The 17,900-nt window shown below is 41.6% G+C and overlaps 1 protein-coding gene across 1 annotated transcript in view; it reads right to left on the bottom strand.

The window, feature by feature from the left end:
- LOC104966507 (dystrophin-like) overlaps window positions 1–17,354 on the bottom strand; it is a 23,624-nt gene extending 6,270 nt beyond the window's left edge. Inside the window, exons 1-11 of the mRNA XM_010795693.1 lie at window positions 17,304–17,354; window positions 16,177–16,369; window positions 14,870–15,015; window positions 8,966–9,066; window positions 8,465–8,576; window positions 8,252–8,365; window positions 7,926–8,081; window positions 7,671–7,841; window positions 6,175–6,357; window positions 5,137–5,271; window positions 3,928–4,077 (exon numbers count right to left, since the gene is read on the bottom strand). Coding sequence (XP_010793995.1) covers window positions 3,928–4,077; window positions 5,137–5,271; window positions 6,175–6,357; window positions 7,671–7,841; window positions 7,926–8,081; window positions 8,252–8,365; window positions 8,465–8,576; window positions 8,966–9,066; window positions 14,870–15,015; window positions 16,177–16,369; window positions 17,304–17,354 — 1,512 coding nt within the window. The remainder of the gene's footprint in view (window positions 1–3,927; window positions 4,078–5,136; window positions 5,272–6,174; window positions 6,358–7,670; window positions 7,842–7,925; window positions 8,082–8,251; window positions 8,366–8,464; window positions 8,577–8,965; window positions 9,067–14,869; window positions 15,016–16,176; window positions 16,370–17,303) is intronic.
- Between the last annotated feature and the right edge of the window lie 546 nt (window positions 17,355–17,900).

Raw genomic sequence — 17,900 nt, 5'->3', positions numbered from 1 at the left:
GCTGTGATATAATGAGCATATACCACGGCCTGTCGTGAGCTATTGCTCAAAGTATTGAGATTAACTTTTGTTATTGACCAAATACTTATTTTCCACCATCATTTGCAAATAAATTCTTTAAAAATCAGACAATGTGATTTTCTGGATTTTTTTCTTCTCATTTTGTCTCTCATAGTTGAGGTATACCTAGGATGAAAATTACAGGCCCTCTCATCTTTTTAAGTGGGAGAACTTGCACAATTGGTGGCTGACTAAATACTTTTTTGCCCCACTGTACATATGGCTACAAACACATGCATTTTGCTTTTATGGAGAGGTTTCAGAGCGTATATCAATATGTCATTTCATTTAGTTTTCTTTGGAGTTCATTTTAAAATTTAACAACTGCCATGAACGCCCAATTTCCCCTGGGATAATTAAAAGTATTTCTTAATCCAAAAAATAAGCATTAACTGTGTATTTTTCTTCAAAAATCCTTTATTTCTGTGATGCCTTAACAGATTTATCAGTATATGTTCACCTCATTAAACATCTTTTTGGAAAGCTCCATTCAAAGACGGTTTTAGTGATTTAAGGTGTTTGTTTTAATAAAAAAAACTTCATGTCAGTTTTCCTTCTAGGTGATTTGTCTAGTGTCTGTCTTGTGGTAGGATGACAAATGACCGTTCCTGAAACCACACAACGATCCAAGTTTGAAAGAAATACATTTCAAAAAGAAATCCCTCCTACAGTTCCCTCCGGTCAAAAGAGAGGAAATATTAAGGCAATATTTTGGTCTGTGTGCTTTTGCTCCTGCCTCTGTCTTTCCAGAGTGACTCTCAAACACCCGCTTCCTGTCTCCCTCTTTATAGATGACAAACAAACAAACAGCCCCCCCGCCTCACCTCACATGCTGACACACGCCGCGGAACAAAGCACACCGGCTTCTGATAACACACACAATGACACTTCCAAACCAGAAAATACAAAAAAGTCTGAAATAAAACACACACACACACACACACACACACACACACACACACACACACACACACACACACACACACACACACACACACACACACACACACACACACACACACACAATGTCTCTGACGGGTAGACAAACAAAGGGAGGCTTATCAGGCTGCAAGGAGAACATTAATCTGGTGCTATTGTGAGGGAGGATCAACCCAGCGGGCAATGGCAATGAGTGTGTGTCTCTGTGTGTGTGTGTGTGTGTGTGTGTGTGTGTGTGTGTGTGTGTGTGTGTGTGTGTGGGTGCAAGAATGTCTAATCTGTCGCTGAGGATCACCACAAGAGGCTGAGAATGTATCGCGGCCGCTGATGCCAGCTGATGAGGGCTGGAAGGAAGACGTTGAAAGGGGAAGAGGAGGAGGAGGAAGATTACGAAGAGGAGGAGAGAGTGCAGGGGTGGAGGAAGAGACAATCAATTAAGAGAAGACAGACGGAGCTGGGGAAGGAGAGGGAGAAAGGAGAGGAGGGTTGTGTGGAATAGAGAAACCATTGGAAAGGTGTGATGAATAAGAGAAGGGTAACGTGAGAGAATAGCAGGAAGAAAAATGTGAATATGGCGGAAAATAAGGAATATATTCAGATGTATTTTTTGTTAATATACATTCATTGTCTGGTCAATAAAATGGTTGAAAATAGTTAAACATATAGTACTCCATGACACTCAGACTGATTTGATTCTAAGCTCAGCCTCAGGACTAAAGGTTTCCAAAGGGGCAGTGCATGGAACTGGATCGGTTTTATCCAAAGCACGATCAGGCAGACCAAACATGACCTCAGCATCAGAAGATCAATACATCAAGCTTGGTCCAGAGATAGATGGAACAGAATTTGCCAAATAAGGAACGCAAGAGCACGATCAAAAGAAGGACTTCTCAGGAGGGGAAGCGAGGTGAAACGCTTTGAGTGGGCTGAGAAACACAAACATGTAGAGGTGGAGAAAGTCCTATAAACTGATGAATCCAAGAATGGGATTTATGGCAGCAACAGATGTGGGGGATGTGAGGAGAGGACGGTTGAGAGAATGATACTGCAGTTTATCAAGCCCAGAATAAAATCGCTCCATTCTTCGGAGATAGAGCATTTTAGAGCAGGAGGATAATGACCCTTAATGCACCCACTTGAAGAGCAAACATGAACAAGTCCTGAGTATTGTGCCTTTTCCTCCACAGTCACCTGACCTCACCCCCATCGAACATTGAGGACAACAGTGAGAAAGCCAAGCGTTATGCAACATCATAAGAGGCTCTTTGGAACACTGTCAGTTCATGCTGGGATAACATGTGTCGTCAGATTTTTAACAAACTGGTGGAGTCCGTGCCAGCTCGGGAACATGATGTCATCAAGGCCAAATGAGGACGTGCCAAATACTGACAGAGAATAAAACGTACATTTTCCAAAGAGAATTGTTGAGCTGGTTTTATCATTTGTAATAAAAATGGAAGTTTCTTGAAATGTGTTCTCAGATGTTGACCCCGTCTGTTGTCCTTTAAATGGAACCCTATCAACTCTCTGCTACTTTTTCATCTAGAGATGTCCCGATCCGATCACGTGATCGGGGATCGGAGTCGATCACGTGATTTTCAAAAGATCGGAATCGGGAGAAAAAAGATCGGGGATCGGGATTTTTTTATTTTTTTATTTTGTATTCAATGTTACAAAACAAAAATGATCATGTTCAAGTCTTAAAGTCATCCTGAGGCCTTAGTTTTGGTTTCAAATTACACAACATCATGTATGTGTTGCTTCTTTGGGGCTTGTTTTCATAGACCTGGTTGCTTATTTCTCTCAAATCTGGCAACAGAGTGGGCGCAGTGTCTAATTGTAGCAGTAAGCTAACGAGTACTGATAAGCTTTATTTAGTTTTGATCCAATGCTGCACAACTGAACTGATCCAATGCTGCTGTGAAAAAAAGAAGCTATATCCATGTTGGATAGAATATCCAATTTAAATAAAAAAATAACCTTAAGGGACAACTTGAATGCTTTTTTTCCTCTTAATGCATTGCATAAAGATCGGATCGGGAAAAATCGGTATCTGCAAATTGTCAAAATCAAATGATCGGAATCGGATCGGGAGCAAAAAAAGGTGATCGGGACATCCCTAGTTTCATCACTTATATATATTGTTGTTTTGCAGCTCAATAAGGAAATGCGGGTAGCTGGGGGTCATGCTCATTCTATAAGGAAAGTTGATGGCTTGATTTTAAAGGCCCCTTTACACTGTGTGACGTCTATTCGTAAACAACATGGTTGAATCTTTGTCAGAAAAACTAAACCAGTTGTATTTTTGGTATAAGGACCACGTTTGGTTTATCTTGCAGTTGCCAGCATTTCCAGTCCACATGTACATGCTGTGCTCAAAGGCTTTTTTCTTTGGTTATCTATCGGAACACTTGCCCAACGTTGTACTGTAAACTTGTCTTAAAGCAACCAACGACAGCCTGCAGCAAAATTCTGACTGTGAGAGAAATGTAGGACAGAAGTCCAACGATGTGACAACTCATGTTTAGTAAGCAACAACTAAAAACCCAACAGGAATTGATGGCTGATGCTAATGCTAACATATATCATAACCATAAACCCTGCAATGTCTCTGCTTGCATATATTATTGAACTATTTGCATCTAAGAGGTGATTTAACCAGGCTTTAGCGTGCCATCTGACCTAAGTGTGTCCATGCTTCAGGTCTAAGGAGATGAAATAATGTGACATTTAAAATGTTAATCCCCTAAGAATACATATTTGCTTCCTAAATGACAACAACTTGATTTTCCAGGATAAGACAGCAACATACCCCAATAATTGTAGCATGTTCGATAAGAGCCAACACTGACAGACCACACAAAGCAAAGTAAGGGGGTGATAAATAATTAGACAACAGTTTTTTTTGTATGAAAGAATTTGTCTTACCCTCGCCATGAGCTCATCCCATCGTGTGTTGAAGGCGTCTAGTTTCTGCTGTATTAGTTCATCCAGAACTCCTCCGTCCATTAGCGTCTGGGCCAGCTCCCGAATCTGGTTCCTGTTGTCATCCGGGTGTTGCAGAAGAACATCCAGACTCTGTAAACACACAGAGAAAACCTCCATCAATTACACTCGACCATTACACTTTGAAAAACATGGGTTTGATTCAACTGTTTTTTTGCATACTTTGTTTTGTTTGAAGCTGACTCCGGATAAGGTTAGGAGACACGTATTAAACATTATGCAGGATAAGAGCGTTTGGTGATGACATGCAAAGCTTAAATAGGTCAATTAGCCCCTGTACGTCTGACCTGGGTGCTTAACAGCTTTCCACATCTTCCTAAATCTTTGCTGATGTCGGTTTAGCAAAATGAAATACAGCTGAGTAGGCAGTTTGCATGTTTGCTGTTCTGTTGGAGTTTTAATGAAATAATGCATCATGGTGGAGGGGCTTAAAGCTTTTTGCATTGTTTAATCTCACCAAATCCCTGGATGTAACATCTGAAGCACTCTGCAAAAGCACAGTTTAAGCAAATGAACAAGTTAGGGTTAACACGTAAGCCTTTCACTTTACTTCTTCAAAGAAGGCCATGCAGCTCCAGTGCCTCTAATTACAGGATTCAATGCAAATTCCATGGGATTAACACTTTTTGAATTTCATACAAACGCCTGCATTACAGAACCAATCTTGTTTCTGTTTCTGTTATGTGTTCTCGATTTAAGCCCACTGGGTTTCGGATGTTCTTCTCATGGTGGTGGTAGGGGCTTGTAGCTGAGGGAGACCTGAGTTCTCATGGTTATTGTTTAATTAAAAAAAGGAAACAAACCCCTTTAAAGCTTACAAGGATAAGCTCCCTGCTTGAGGGTCTGGTGGTTGTTTGGATTGGAAAACGGTGGCCTTAAACTGGTCATCCTTCTCTAAAGGCTGGGTTAGCCTAGCTGAGCGGTAAGCACAGAGACTATTTAAGCTGATCCGAGACAGGGACACTGATTAACCACAGCACAGCAGAACACTGAAGTTGCTAAGAAGTGTTGAAGGTATAAGCCTGCTTTTATTCTTGTATTTTATACCTGTTTTTGATATAATAGCTTGTTTATTTTAACTTGATCATCAATATACAAATGAAAGGCGTTTCAGAGTGACTTGATACTGACATCCAGCGCCTCCTGCAGCTCCTCCGCTCCTCCCTCCAGGTTCTCCGTCTCGTCCAGCTTCTGCTCCAGCTGGTCCAGGAAGGCGTTCTCCTGCTCCAGGTAGGAGAGCAGCTCACACCAGCACGCCCACACCTCCTGCAAACACACAGGGAGGCACACACAGAGGAAATGCAGCAGTGAATTGATTCTTAAGAAAACAGATGAACATTTTTGACATTTGGGAAGATGAACGGTGCAGGAAAAGACGGATAGTGAAAGAGAGAACTTCCCCCGTAAATTTGAAAGCCCACGACTACCAGTTTTTCATTTTCACTTATTCAGCGTTGGTGCAGGCCGTCATATCAACATCTGTTCAACATCAACATGTTTGATGAGTTTGTTCCAGTCTGCAAATTAGCAACAGTTGCCTCTGTCTGGCTAAGTGATTGAGTTGGCTTTCTAATTGTGAAATGAAGCTCATTTGAAAAATAGGTTCCAAATGGCACAAGTTTCTTCACACAGGACAAAGTCTGTCAAAGGTGCAATAAAAAGATCAAATAAAGTAAAAAAGGATATTTATGAATAATAAGAACATTAAAAGTAAATAACAAAAGTATGAAAGACAAGAGAAAGTCAATTATTAAAACCAAAGATGTGATATTTTGCCGTGGGGGGGGTCTTGCACTATCGATCTGCTCTGAGATGTCTGCCTCCAGACCACAGAGCACAGTCTTCTCCACCGTTTTCATAATGAATATCTTCTTCTGAAGAACATGTATTTATCGAGCTCATATCCCCATCACTTTAAGAAACATCTAACCACCTTGTGTTCATCAAAATGTACTTTATACTTTGATTAAGCTTACAATTACTAAGTCACTGAGTACGTTCACAAACTGATTTATTTTGTACACTACCGCCTTGGCCTTGACACACACATGGACACACACATGGACACACACATGGACACACACTTTCTCTTTTCCCACTTTGTCTTTACCTAAGCATGGCGAGAATGTTTGATAAACACTTCCAAATGATCACTGAGAAAGTTCTTACCTCCAGTGTTTTACATTTCCCATCCAGCCGGCTGCACAGGCGCTGGTAGTTAGCTGTCAAAACGTCCAACTCAGACCGCAAGGCATCATGGGCCGTGGGGGGAGCCTTGGCGATGAAACTGTTGACACTGTCAGTCAGGAGTTTGACCTTCAGCTCCTTGGAGTGGACCTCTTCCTGGGCCCTCTGAGGAAGATCGAGTAAGGGATGTTTGTCAGTCTGTTCAAAACACTTGATTCCAATTGCATAGCGGTGCAGTGATGACGTATGATTTCAGGATACTGTTTGAGGACTCATTCCTGCACCGCTTTATTGATAAGCATGTTACAAAAAGGATCTTTTAGAAGTCAATGAAAGAGCAAGAGAAGGAAGAAGGGCAGAGAGAGACAGAGAGGCTTAATGGAAGGAGGGACGGATGCACAAACAAATGAATCAATGTGTCTGCAGTTGACAAAGCCACAGTGTAAAGGGACAGAGACAGACGGAGGGAACAACCTAGGCAACGAATCAATGAATGAAGCTAACACTTTCCCAAACCAGGCAGGGGGGGGGGTTTGGAGAGTAAGCGACTGAACAGATTCACCAATGGAGTTTCCTTTAGCTTGGAGCAGAGAGGGGGAGGGGAGGAGGAGGCGAGGAGGGAGGAGAGGAGGAGGGAGGGATTAGCAAGAGCAAGCAGAGTGAAATCCATTTTTCATTTTCAACTTGACTCAAGTAAACTTTTTTCAAGCGGGTGAATGGAAGGGGGCTACTACTGCCAAGGCTTTTGGGTTTATTAACAAAGGATATACATTTACATCACAAATACATCGCATTAGGGTTATGAAGGTGCAGCGGGGAATAGGGGAATTTATGCAATTTGATATGAAATTGAGTTATGGACACAAAGAGAGAGGAGAGGGGGTTAGACTCAGAGCTGTGAGGGAAGAATACAGAGAGAGGGAAGTAAATAAAGACCGAAATAAGTGTTTTTCTTCACAATGAAAAGAGAGGCAGACGGGGGGCTATCGATAAGGAATGAACCAGGATCAGAAGAGAGGGACAGGGAGAAGCAGGTGCAGAAAGGTCAGTGAGTCTGTACTGTGAATAAAGATGTAAATCCCTTTATAGTCACAATTACGGCAGAAAAATAACAAAAATAGGTATATCTGTGTACAGTGTATGTACATTTAAAGAGATTTGATATCTACACAACTTTGTGCCTTTTTGATTGAAAATCTGTCTATGCCTGCAAATCATTGTAAATATTAATAATTCAGTTCACAAAAGATATAATGGTCTACAGACATAAATAAAACACTGTCAGAGTCAGCCCTTTCTGAGGCTTACTCAGCAGAGAAGTCCTCCTTTATGAGCCATGGTGCAACAACATTTGTTGTATCTTAGTATGAATGAATTGCAAAGAAATAGTGATCATTACTCTCAGACTAAAACAAATGTGATTTTTACTCTAGGAACTACTTTCACAGGAGCAGCAGTCTACTGTCCGCTTCACACACCTTGAGCTCCTCCACAGCCTTGCGCAGCTCTTCAGGAGTCTTGTACGTGAAGTCTCTCTCCAGGTAGTCCTCCTCCGCCTGGTTGATCCACTCCTGCATCTCCTGCATCTCCTTCCTCAGAGCCATGGTCTTGTCGAGGCCTCCTTTCAGGGCCGACTTCTTGGCGTAGGCCTAGACGGAGGTAAAGAAAAACATTTAAAAGGTGTAGGGACACATAAAGCAGGAAAACACGACCTCTGGATGAGGGGTCCGCACCTGTTTGCAGACGTTCTCCCACTGGGCGTTGAGGTCGTCTAGTTCCTTCTGGATGTGGACAGCGTAGGGTGGCTCGGCCTCTTTCTTTAGGTACAGACCCACTTCGTTGATGCCGTTGACGCTGGGTTGGATGGTGTGGATGTCATTCACCAAAGCCTAGTCAATTAGAATGCAAAATATTCAGAACATTGCCATATTTCCTTGTCATTCGTTGTCCTTTAAAGTTAGGCTTGCCCAGCTTGGACCTCAGGCTTTACGCAGCTGATGACAGGAAAGGGAAACTGTTAAAATAAGACTTTGAAGTAAGGTCTGGATGCTTTCCTCACCGTGCACTGCTCCAGCTGTTTCTCCAGAGCTTCAGAGTCTCCCAGGGCTGGCCATTCCTCGTTCAGGAACACGTCCACATCTGCCATCCACTTCTTAAGAGTCTTAACGTCATTCTGTTGGCGAGACAAGAACGAGTATTGAGATTAAAGATATCTCACCTTAGTAAGCTAGACTTCTAAGCAACATATAGCGATCCCCGTTATAAATCTCACCTCAAACTGCAACAGTTTGGCCATGAGCTCCTGGAGTTTCTGGGCGTTGTCTGTCAGCGTCGTGCCGAGTCGCTTCCACCGCGCCATGATGCCGTCCATCTCGATGCGATACCTGCAGGAAATCACAGAAACTCACAATTGGCTTGTGACATGGAATATATGTTTACCTAAGCTTTACAAGTTCTACACAACTTTATTTTTTTATATTCAGACCATTTTTATTGGGCATCGACTTTGCTTTTATGCCTGCACAGAGCCTAAGCAGACGGATAAATAGATCAATAAGGAGAGGTGCAAATAAAAAACACATCAGATACACTCGACAGGGGTTAAGACAATTTTGATTTGAGTTCATTCAACCAAACATTACAGTAGCGGTCGTTTCCGACACAGATTTACTGACTTTTCTAGTAAATCACAACTGGAATCTGCACCCAATCTATTTTGTGTAATCCTTTCCTTCAATAGATTACACAGCACTCTTTATTTTCCATGTCTTACTTTTGGCTGATGTCTGCTGGTGCTTTCTGGAACACCTGCTCCACAGTGGAGGTCAGGTAGTCCACCTCCCCCTGGTGTTCAGCCAGAGCCACCTGCAGGGCCTCAGGGCCTGGGGGGGGGGAGAGACAGAGAAATAATGAGGAGGGGCAATGGAAGTTTAGATTGAGAAAGTACTAGTTATAAAAGAGGACTAGAGACACATGTGAATTTATTTTGGATCTGACCTTAAAGTGGACCTATCATGCAATATTTGAATAATATAGTGTAGGACCATACCTATATAAGGCATATTTATACTTTTTATTTTTCAAAATACCAAACAGATCATGCATTTTAGCCATTCCTTATTTCACTCAATTTAACAGTCTTTTCATGGGCTGATTCTGTGAGAACAGCACCATCTACAGGCCTGGCATATGTACAGCGTCTCCAGCGCTTTAAACGGCAATGTCCGTGGCTGTCTCCTCCTGATTGGTGGAGTTGGCCCAATAGCCGTAGTGCCACTTTTGTGACGTCATAGAAGTGTTCAAATCTGGATCAGTCTGTATCAGATCCATTGCAGCCCCTTTTTAAGAGATTTGGGTATGGAGGAAAATAGAGAGGGTTGTGTTTTCTGTCACTTGGTGAGTTCCCTGGAACACCGGGGACACATGTTCATGTATAGAAGACGTACAAAAGTGCATTTTTTGCCTTTAAGTAAATTCTAAGAGTAAAACCAGAATTCGGAGTAAGAAAGTAGTATTGTGACTATAAAGTCAAAATTCCGATATTTAAATCAGAATTCCGACTTTTTTCACAGAACTAAAAAAGATCACTGAGGTCAAATTTAAAAAGAGAATTCACATGCGGCCCTAAGCCTCCTCTGTAGTCCAGAATAAATAAAAAGATAAATAAAACACACATGTATCAACAAACGCAGAAGGGACCCATATCCATAAACGAGTTATCCAATTACCATCTATCACGTGTTCTAGCGTAAGTGGCGTAAATGCCATGGAGAAAAAGACTCGATTCAAAAGCTTGTCCGTAACATTACTCAGTATTTATTGAGCGGGGGGGAAATGGGAGAGTGAGGGATGACGAGCATGAGAGGATATGAGGCTGCCACTGTTAACATTTTGCAATGAAAGCCTTTTCACACTGTTTGATTTTGCTTAGCCTGCAGTGCGGGATGAATGATAAGTGGAGAGGTGAGGGAATTCCCGGTGAACTCTAGCTGGCGTGCAGTGGAAGATTTCGGGAAGAAAGCCTCGTTCACACAGAGGTGGCTCAGAGGCTTAGTTTAGCTCAGTTCTAGCTCAGCTCCTGGACGGGACATCCGTCAGTTACTATGGCTTACCCACAATCCTTCTGCTGCAACACCGAATCCAAAGCAAGGAAGCATTAGAGACTCCAAGGTTCTGCTCAAAGGGCTTCTCCTTTTCTTTCCTTCTCTCTTTCAACTTGTACCAAGCTCCATTTGAGAGCACATGGATAAGCCTGTTTCTTTACTTCAATTTTCACTTTCACTAACGGTACAACGGAAAGGTTAGAGGGTGAGACATCACAATGTCAACGTCGATGGACAGCCTTACTCCAATAGGGTAACGTTGTGTAATATGATGACGTTAGACAATAGAGAGTTTACTTTACCTAAGTCACAAAAAGGCCTTGTTTAATGCAATTCTGTCATGTTAGTTGATGCTAAAAAGATGAGTTATCAACCCAAGCATCTGTTTCACCATCAGACAAAACTGATTATAGTCTCTAAGAGATAAAACAATGGTCTCCTATTTCCAAGTCACTGTCTCTGGATTAGCTTGTGGTGCTATGACAACGTCACACTACCGGCCTGACAACAGTTATAATTCTCTCTGCCACAGGAGGTTTTTGCCAGGTAGACATGAGTTGTTTCTGGCATTTTTACAAATGACCACTGCTGCCGTTTGTCTCAAGAGGACGCTCTCTTTCTACAGTGCTGCCCAGAGGTTGCGCTAGACTTTTTCGCTGCCCATTTTGACGGACAAGATCGCAAAATGTTCGTCAAAATCCATTATTACCTGTCGGCCTGTACACAACTCTGCCGGGGGGAGAGAGCACGCTGGTGAGCTGTCAACGGGGGACGGGACGCTCGCTCGCTCATGAACTGTTAGCGCCGTGTTATGCATGCACACAGCACCTCGCGGGAACGCGCACAGCGTAAAGCAAATACTTAATCTGTTCGGCAACGTTAGGTTTGGAAACGATATCATTTCCTTTTGGCATGACACGGCATAATACTGGAGCCCTGCAGCGGGGAAACTTTGGCGCTTTTCTGCGTTTGTTCTAATCTGTCAAAATGACGGACGGCTTTCAGATTTTTCCGTCATTGTTAAAAAAAAATCCGGAAATTATTCGGTTAACGCGACGCCTGGTGCTGCCACCCTTTCATATCTGTAGTTCACTGGGAAAATGAGCTGTGATGCTTTATGGTCTGAATGAATCAGTCAAACTGGGAAATGTGACTTTAACTCCTTATGTTCATATAAATATATTTATTTTATCTTTTGATTACACATCCTTACTTTAACTTTTTATGTCTATGTAAAGGTTTAAACTCAATATCTCATTTTCAAATCTAATGTGTGTAAGTGTTCTGAAGTAAACTAGAGTCCTACATCAATATATCTATACAGCCCATCCCTACTTACGGATCCATACAGCAAAATCACGCCTGATTATAGGTAGTGATTTAATGCTGCTTTAAGGTCTTTAATAATATCTACCAGTAGCTGTGGAGGATATTAATAATCATCTGTCACTCACTTCAACCATTATCTGCTATAGTTTTGTATTTTGAAACACGAGGTCAGGATTCTAGCAAAGTTCCCACCTGACAAAAACTCATTATTTTAATGAAATAGTGCGAGGGGAGATACCGTCACCTGGGTAAAAAAAGAACCGTTTCTAACCACACACGCTGAAGTGTCTCAGAGCAGAGGGGAAAGAGTTGTGGTGAAAATTAATGACAGCTCATCAGTATGCAGAATGAATTCCTAATTATTATCTACAATCAACTTTAATTAATCTCCGGCTACAAGGCTTCATCTCCCTGCTATGACACAAGACCATTATCCAGTTTAAAGAGGGGACACACACACACACACGCACGCACACACACACACAAGATATAAACCAACCCTTCTAAAACAACTACAAAGTGTGTGTTTGAATGGAAATACCGATAAACACTGACAAAATGAAGAATATGTGTGTGTGTGTGTGTGTGTGTGTGTGTGTGTGTGTGAGTGTGTGTGAGTACGCACCTTTGTATTGTAAGCATTCTGACTCACTGGTGTTTGTGTGTAGACAGATATTGTGCTAAACAGAGACACTGATTTGCTCTCCTGGGATTTTCTCACCCGCCTCTCATAATTGCAGAGTTGTAGACACACACACACACACACACACACACACACACACACACACACACACACACACACACACACACACACACACACACACACACACACACACACACACACACACACACACACACACACACAGCAGACCTGCTCTCTGCATGTTAAGCAGATGGAAGTCTGGCTCCACTAAATCACACATTTGCACTGAAATTGAAATTCCCTGCTTGTTTTGGGGGTTTCACAATATAGATTTGAGCTTGCTGCTGCTTTGTAAATACAGGCTACAGCGTACAGAAGTGAAACTGCAGCAGGGTTTACATTTAAGAAGTAACTTATATCTATAGTTTGTATATTAAGGGCTTTAAGGAGGATTGTATTAGCTTCTTGGTACTTATATAAGATGTTTTCATTCTTAAAAGTGGATTTTGGGAACGGAAATAATTTAGAGAAAATATGTTAACTATGGGATATCACTTCCATAAAAAGCTCCACATACCGGCTTTCTCTGAGCACCAGTGTCTTATGTCAACATGTTTAAAGTAGCACAAACAGATGATAGATCCAAGCAGGCGAAGCTGGTCTCTCATACAACAGCGCCGTTTCCTTATACAAATATCATTGTCAAAGGAACAACTAGTGGCTCTATATTCATGAAACTTGCTGGAAAGTTGAAGGATGGGCCAAAGTAGAGCACATTATTTTCCACTTATGGAAACAGCCATAGTTTGAGATTTGTGCATTCGAGTGGCCTTCCAGAAACCACAATTTAGGAGAAATATGTATAATCTGTAATGTGCTTCCTAAAAAACTCCTTTGCTGTTTACACTTAGTCTTTTTTAAAGGACACTTTGGCAAAGGGTTTAATGTTTACAGTGATTTAGGGGTGCCCCTGTGTATCAGATTCAGGTTGTGGCTATGAATCAGCGTCTTGGTTAATGGTGCATTTCATCTGCTTTCTCTCCCTCCTTTATCCTCTGCCTGTTTCCTCAAAGAGACGCAGAAAAGCATCCTTTAAAAGAGTGCTGCTTTGGCAGTTTGGCATCGCCAGCGGCCGTATAACTTTACAGCTCCTCGTAAAAAACTGATTACACTGTTACACAGGCCCACAGGACGATAGAGCCGGCACCATTTTGGGGTTTTATGGGAATTTGTGTATCGATCTTAGGAGCAGTGTTGTCACGTGCTTACACTGTTGACTCCTGGTGGATGATGGGATTATAGAATAGCCACATAACAGCATAATTACCTGTGATTCATACCAGATAGTGGGCTGCCATTATGCTAACCTTCACTCAACTATATCACATGTTAACTGATCATCTCAAATATCTTAACAAGTTGAGCTTTTCTGAGTTTGAGCAGTTGAAGAAATAAAAAAATAATAAGTTGAGATGTGAGTTAGAGAATAAAACATGATGGCTTTTCAAATGTAAGGTCATGTGCAATTGGTAGTTTAAATGTGTGTACAGTAATATCTGAAAGCAGTTGAAGCATGAGTTGAGGAGTAAGAGTCTAAATGTCAGTCGATGTGAAAACACTGAGAGCAGTTGAATCTCATTGAAGGATTGTGGGTGGAAGCAGTTAAACTGTGAGATGGACAGTCAGTGATGAACTCTAATTTAAAGTATAACTTGAAATATATGAAAGTTTGAAAGTATGAGATGAATGCAGTTCACATGAACATTGAGATAAAGGGTGAACAACAATGAACTTCATTCATAGAGTTCAAGATTAGAAAATAAATGCAGTTGAAATGTCAGTTGTATAAAAGCCCAGAAACACCAAACTGACAAAGTAGTGGAGGATTGGAGACGTAAGCCAACTCACGTCGCCTACAGCTTGCCAAATAAATGAATACATTGCAGGGCTACAGCTAACAACCAGCTAGCACAAACAACTCCCTTAAGCTGAACAGCCAATCAGGGCGGTTTATCTCAGCGAGAACACGGGAAAATATTGAAAAGAAACTGGAAAAACCGATGGCGACAATCGTCACCCATAGCCTGGAAAATGAGCGACCTTTGGCTTGGGTATCAGGGTCTTCTGAGGTCAAGTAAGTCTCAGTCTCTTATACTTTAAGCACTGTTCTGTTGTGTATAGCAGAAGTTACACATTGAAAAGTATAATCTGAACGAAGTTGGTAAGTATTGACGTGTTAAAGTGTACGATCAAAAAGAAGTTGGTCAGTAAGAGCGTGGTGAGTAAGGCTAAGCGCTTCATGCTGGTTTAAGTTTAAGCAAAAGCTGAATAAATGCAAACACTTTCTCAGTTTTATGCATCTAGCTCCTTAATGGAGAATAGATTGGAGCTCGATATGCTTTCCCTTTCAGCTGCAACACAACCACTACAGCTCAATGGAGATAAATGAGTAACTATGTACATAATAATACAGTCAACAGCCCATAGTAATGTTTGTTTTTACAATGCTGAATTTAAAGCAGCGCATAAGCTCAGCTGTTGTTATTCTAAGTCCAGATGTTAACACATGATCTGCAGACAGAGTGTGAGTGCGTGTGTTCACCTGGACGTCCGTAAGTCTCTGTTCCATCACAGGATGCTCTGTAACCGCCGTGGATGGGATGGACAGCTTGGCCTCGCACTGTTGTAGCCATGCCAACAGTGTGGCTATAGTTTCCTTGTAACGAGCCGGGGGCAAGCTCTCCAAAACTAGAGGCACACAGAGAGATATGTCAGAGAGGCTGTAGGCGGAGCGCTGCAAAAGGCAAAGGCTTAATGTATGACTTTTCTATTCCTTCTTAAAAAGCTTCCATGATTTCAACTGAAATGTGCTGACTTGACTCTAGAGGAGAAAGTAGTTTTTGTGGAATTCTTTCAGGTCAATTATTTTCTATTTGCTTCTGAACTGAATTTAAATCTATATCATTCATCTTGCTATATCTATCCGTGTGTGAGTGGTTAAATATGTGTATTGGATATGTATAAAAGTGCAGAGTGTGGAAGAAGCTGTCTGACTGAGTAAAAAAGCAGACTGTCAGCATCTTTCTCTAGTCTTCCTCTTCCTTCTTAATTTTCTCAGTGACTATTCTTTTACTTTTCTCCTTCTTTTCAATCACTGTACTCCCCATGATTATAAATAGCTGTGCGCTCTCGTTTTGTCTGTCTCATTTGGTTATTCTGTTCCTGATGGGCGATGCTTTCAGCTCATGTTTCTATCTCATTAAGTCTTATTGTCAATGTTTTCACAGGGAGCATCTTAACACAGTGAGAGTAGCACGACAAATAGGAACCAATGAGTCACCCTCTTCTCAGCATGCAGACAGGTGAGAAGGTGTAACCACACGGGTGAGTGCTAGCAGACCGTTCACACATGAGTCACTCGACTTGTAAATCAGTGTTAAAATTGGCTTTGAGACATTTAATTTAAGCGTGTTTAGAGTCAGGATGACAGAAAACTAGAGAGTCTAAGTGAGATTTTCCTTGTTTTATTTTACGGGAGAATGTAGATTGCTTTGCTGCATGATCTGGTGGGAGCTGTCAGGGTGTGGAGCTCCTCAGAGGGGGCCTTAGGTAAATCACAATCTAATTAACCATAAAAACGCCATGAAGCAACGTCTGTAAAACCTTACGCAGAACACCTCCAACTGCAAACGAGGTCAACTATAACTCATTTTAAACCCATAAGTTTAAACTCTTTCTACAAAGTAAAAAGAAGTGGATGGTGTTAGGACATGCATTTTGAAATGGTCTTGTTCTTGATTCCTTTCCTATTATTACTAGAATTGACCTACCTACTCCTCAAATAGAGAGTTCATTATCCGGCAGGGAGCACCAGGTGTAGTAACAAAGGTTAACTCTGCACTCTCTTACCCAGCTGCAGCTGCCTCTCTCTGGCCCTCAGGTCCTCCAGCACCTGCCGGTAGTGCTCTTTGAAGGCACTGATGTCAGCGTCAAGGAAAGCTGAAGGGTCCTCGTCCCCTTCCTTCTCCTCCTTCAGCTCCTTCATGTGCTTCTCCAGAAGATCCACCTGAGGCTGCAGCGAGGCCAGGCGAGCCACCTCCTCCTGTCAGGGCAGAGGGGGTTGTTGCCATGGAGATTAAGAGAAAAGCTCTATGGTTATTTTCCGTACTACTACAATACAAAGTGATCAGCTGCTGATAACATTTATAGAGTGGTGCTATCAGTAAACCTGGCATTAGAAGAGTGAGCGGGTCTGAGTCTTTGTAGCAGCTCAGTAAACTACTGATACCTTGAGCCTTTATCAGAGCTTAGCAGGATGTTATTTCAGATCAGGGAAGTTTCTGTTAACCTTTAAGGTCCATCAGCTTCCAGGAGAAACAACTCAAAGTTGCTGGATCAGAGAGCCTATCCTGAAAGGAAACATTGGGTCCAGTACACCCAGTTTGTTTGTTGAACGCTGCTCTAAAATCAGTTTGCTAAGTAGAACTAAATATTTCCAGCAAGTGAGTAATATGTCACATTTAGAGGTGCTGGTTGGATGATTTTTTTTAAACTTTGGACAGAGCCAGGTGACCCCCCTGCTTCCAGACTTTAAAACAAAAGCATGCTAATACCAGTGCCTCCTCTAACCCTCTGCAATGAGGGGACTGCCTATTGTTCTGAAATGTCTTGAAACACCAATATTCCGAAAACAAATTCCATCGTAAAAAAACAAATTAATCTTTTTAAACCCATGAGAGGAAATGAAAGGGAACTTGGAAATGAAAAGTTCAGAAAAAGACAAACTGCTATGTGATTACTCAAACAAGCAGAACAAGTGTATTTGTTGGGGTTTATTTTCAGTAGCACATTAATGAACATGTAGTGTCTTGTTTGGATGACAAAAAGTAAGAAGTATCGGTAGGGATGTAGCAGTTAGGGCAGGTTAATACTCTCTAAACTGTACTGGGTTGGCTTTGAATGCAGCCGAGTAACTTAAACTCCAGCCTAAAGCCACGCTCCACTTCATGAATAAAGAAAACATAAGCATTCATAACCTCAGCAGAGTCTATGTTTTCATGCTGACAGTTGGCGGCACAGTTTGCCATGGGGAAGGTTGTTTCAGAAGTTTGAATAAATACTTTTTGCTGAAGTCTTTCCTGTTTAATACGGAGATATGAACACTAGGGATGGGTATCGTTAAGGTTTTAATGGTACTACTACTTTTATCGATACCGCTTATCGGTCCGGTCTTTTAACGGTACTCTTATCGGTTCTTTTGGAGAAAAAAATAAGGTAAACTAACTAAACAAATTGTGAACAAAATTAGCATAGCTTTTTATTTAAATTAAATAAATAATATTTCACATCAAAAAGAAACAACAATGTTTTCACAAATGGTATTAAATAATCTAATGACAGTACTGTAAACAGAATAGCTGAAACTTTAACAAAATAAATAACTCAGTTTCCTCTAATCATTAACCCATGTTTGTATCATGTAGTTAACTCTGTGTGTTGCTGCTAGCATACATAACACCTGACGTGGAAACGTTACTCGTGGATGGGGCTACAGAGCTGCTAGAAAGACAGTCGAACCCGGTGCATTCCTCCGTCTGAATGTGGAGCACTTTCTGAGACTGCCAAGGGCACAC

Source organism: Notothenia coriiceps, unplaced genomic scaffold, assembly GCF_000735185.1.
Source record: "Notothenia coriiceps isolate Sejong01 unplaced genomic scaffold, NC01 NC01_scaffold00037246, whole genome shotgun sequence".
Taxonomy (NCBI): Eukaryota; Metazoa; Chordata; class Actinopteri; order Perciformes; family Nototheniidae; genus Notothenia; species Notothenia coriiceps.
This window is presented reverse-complemented; position numbering and strand designations above follow the sequence as displayed.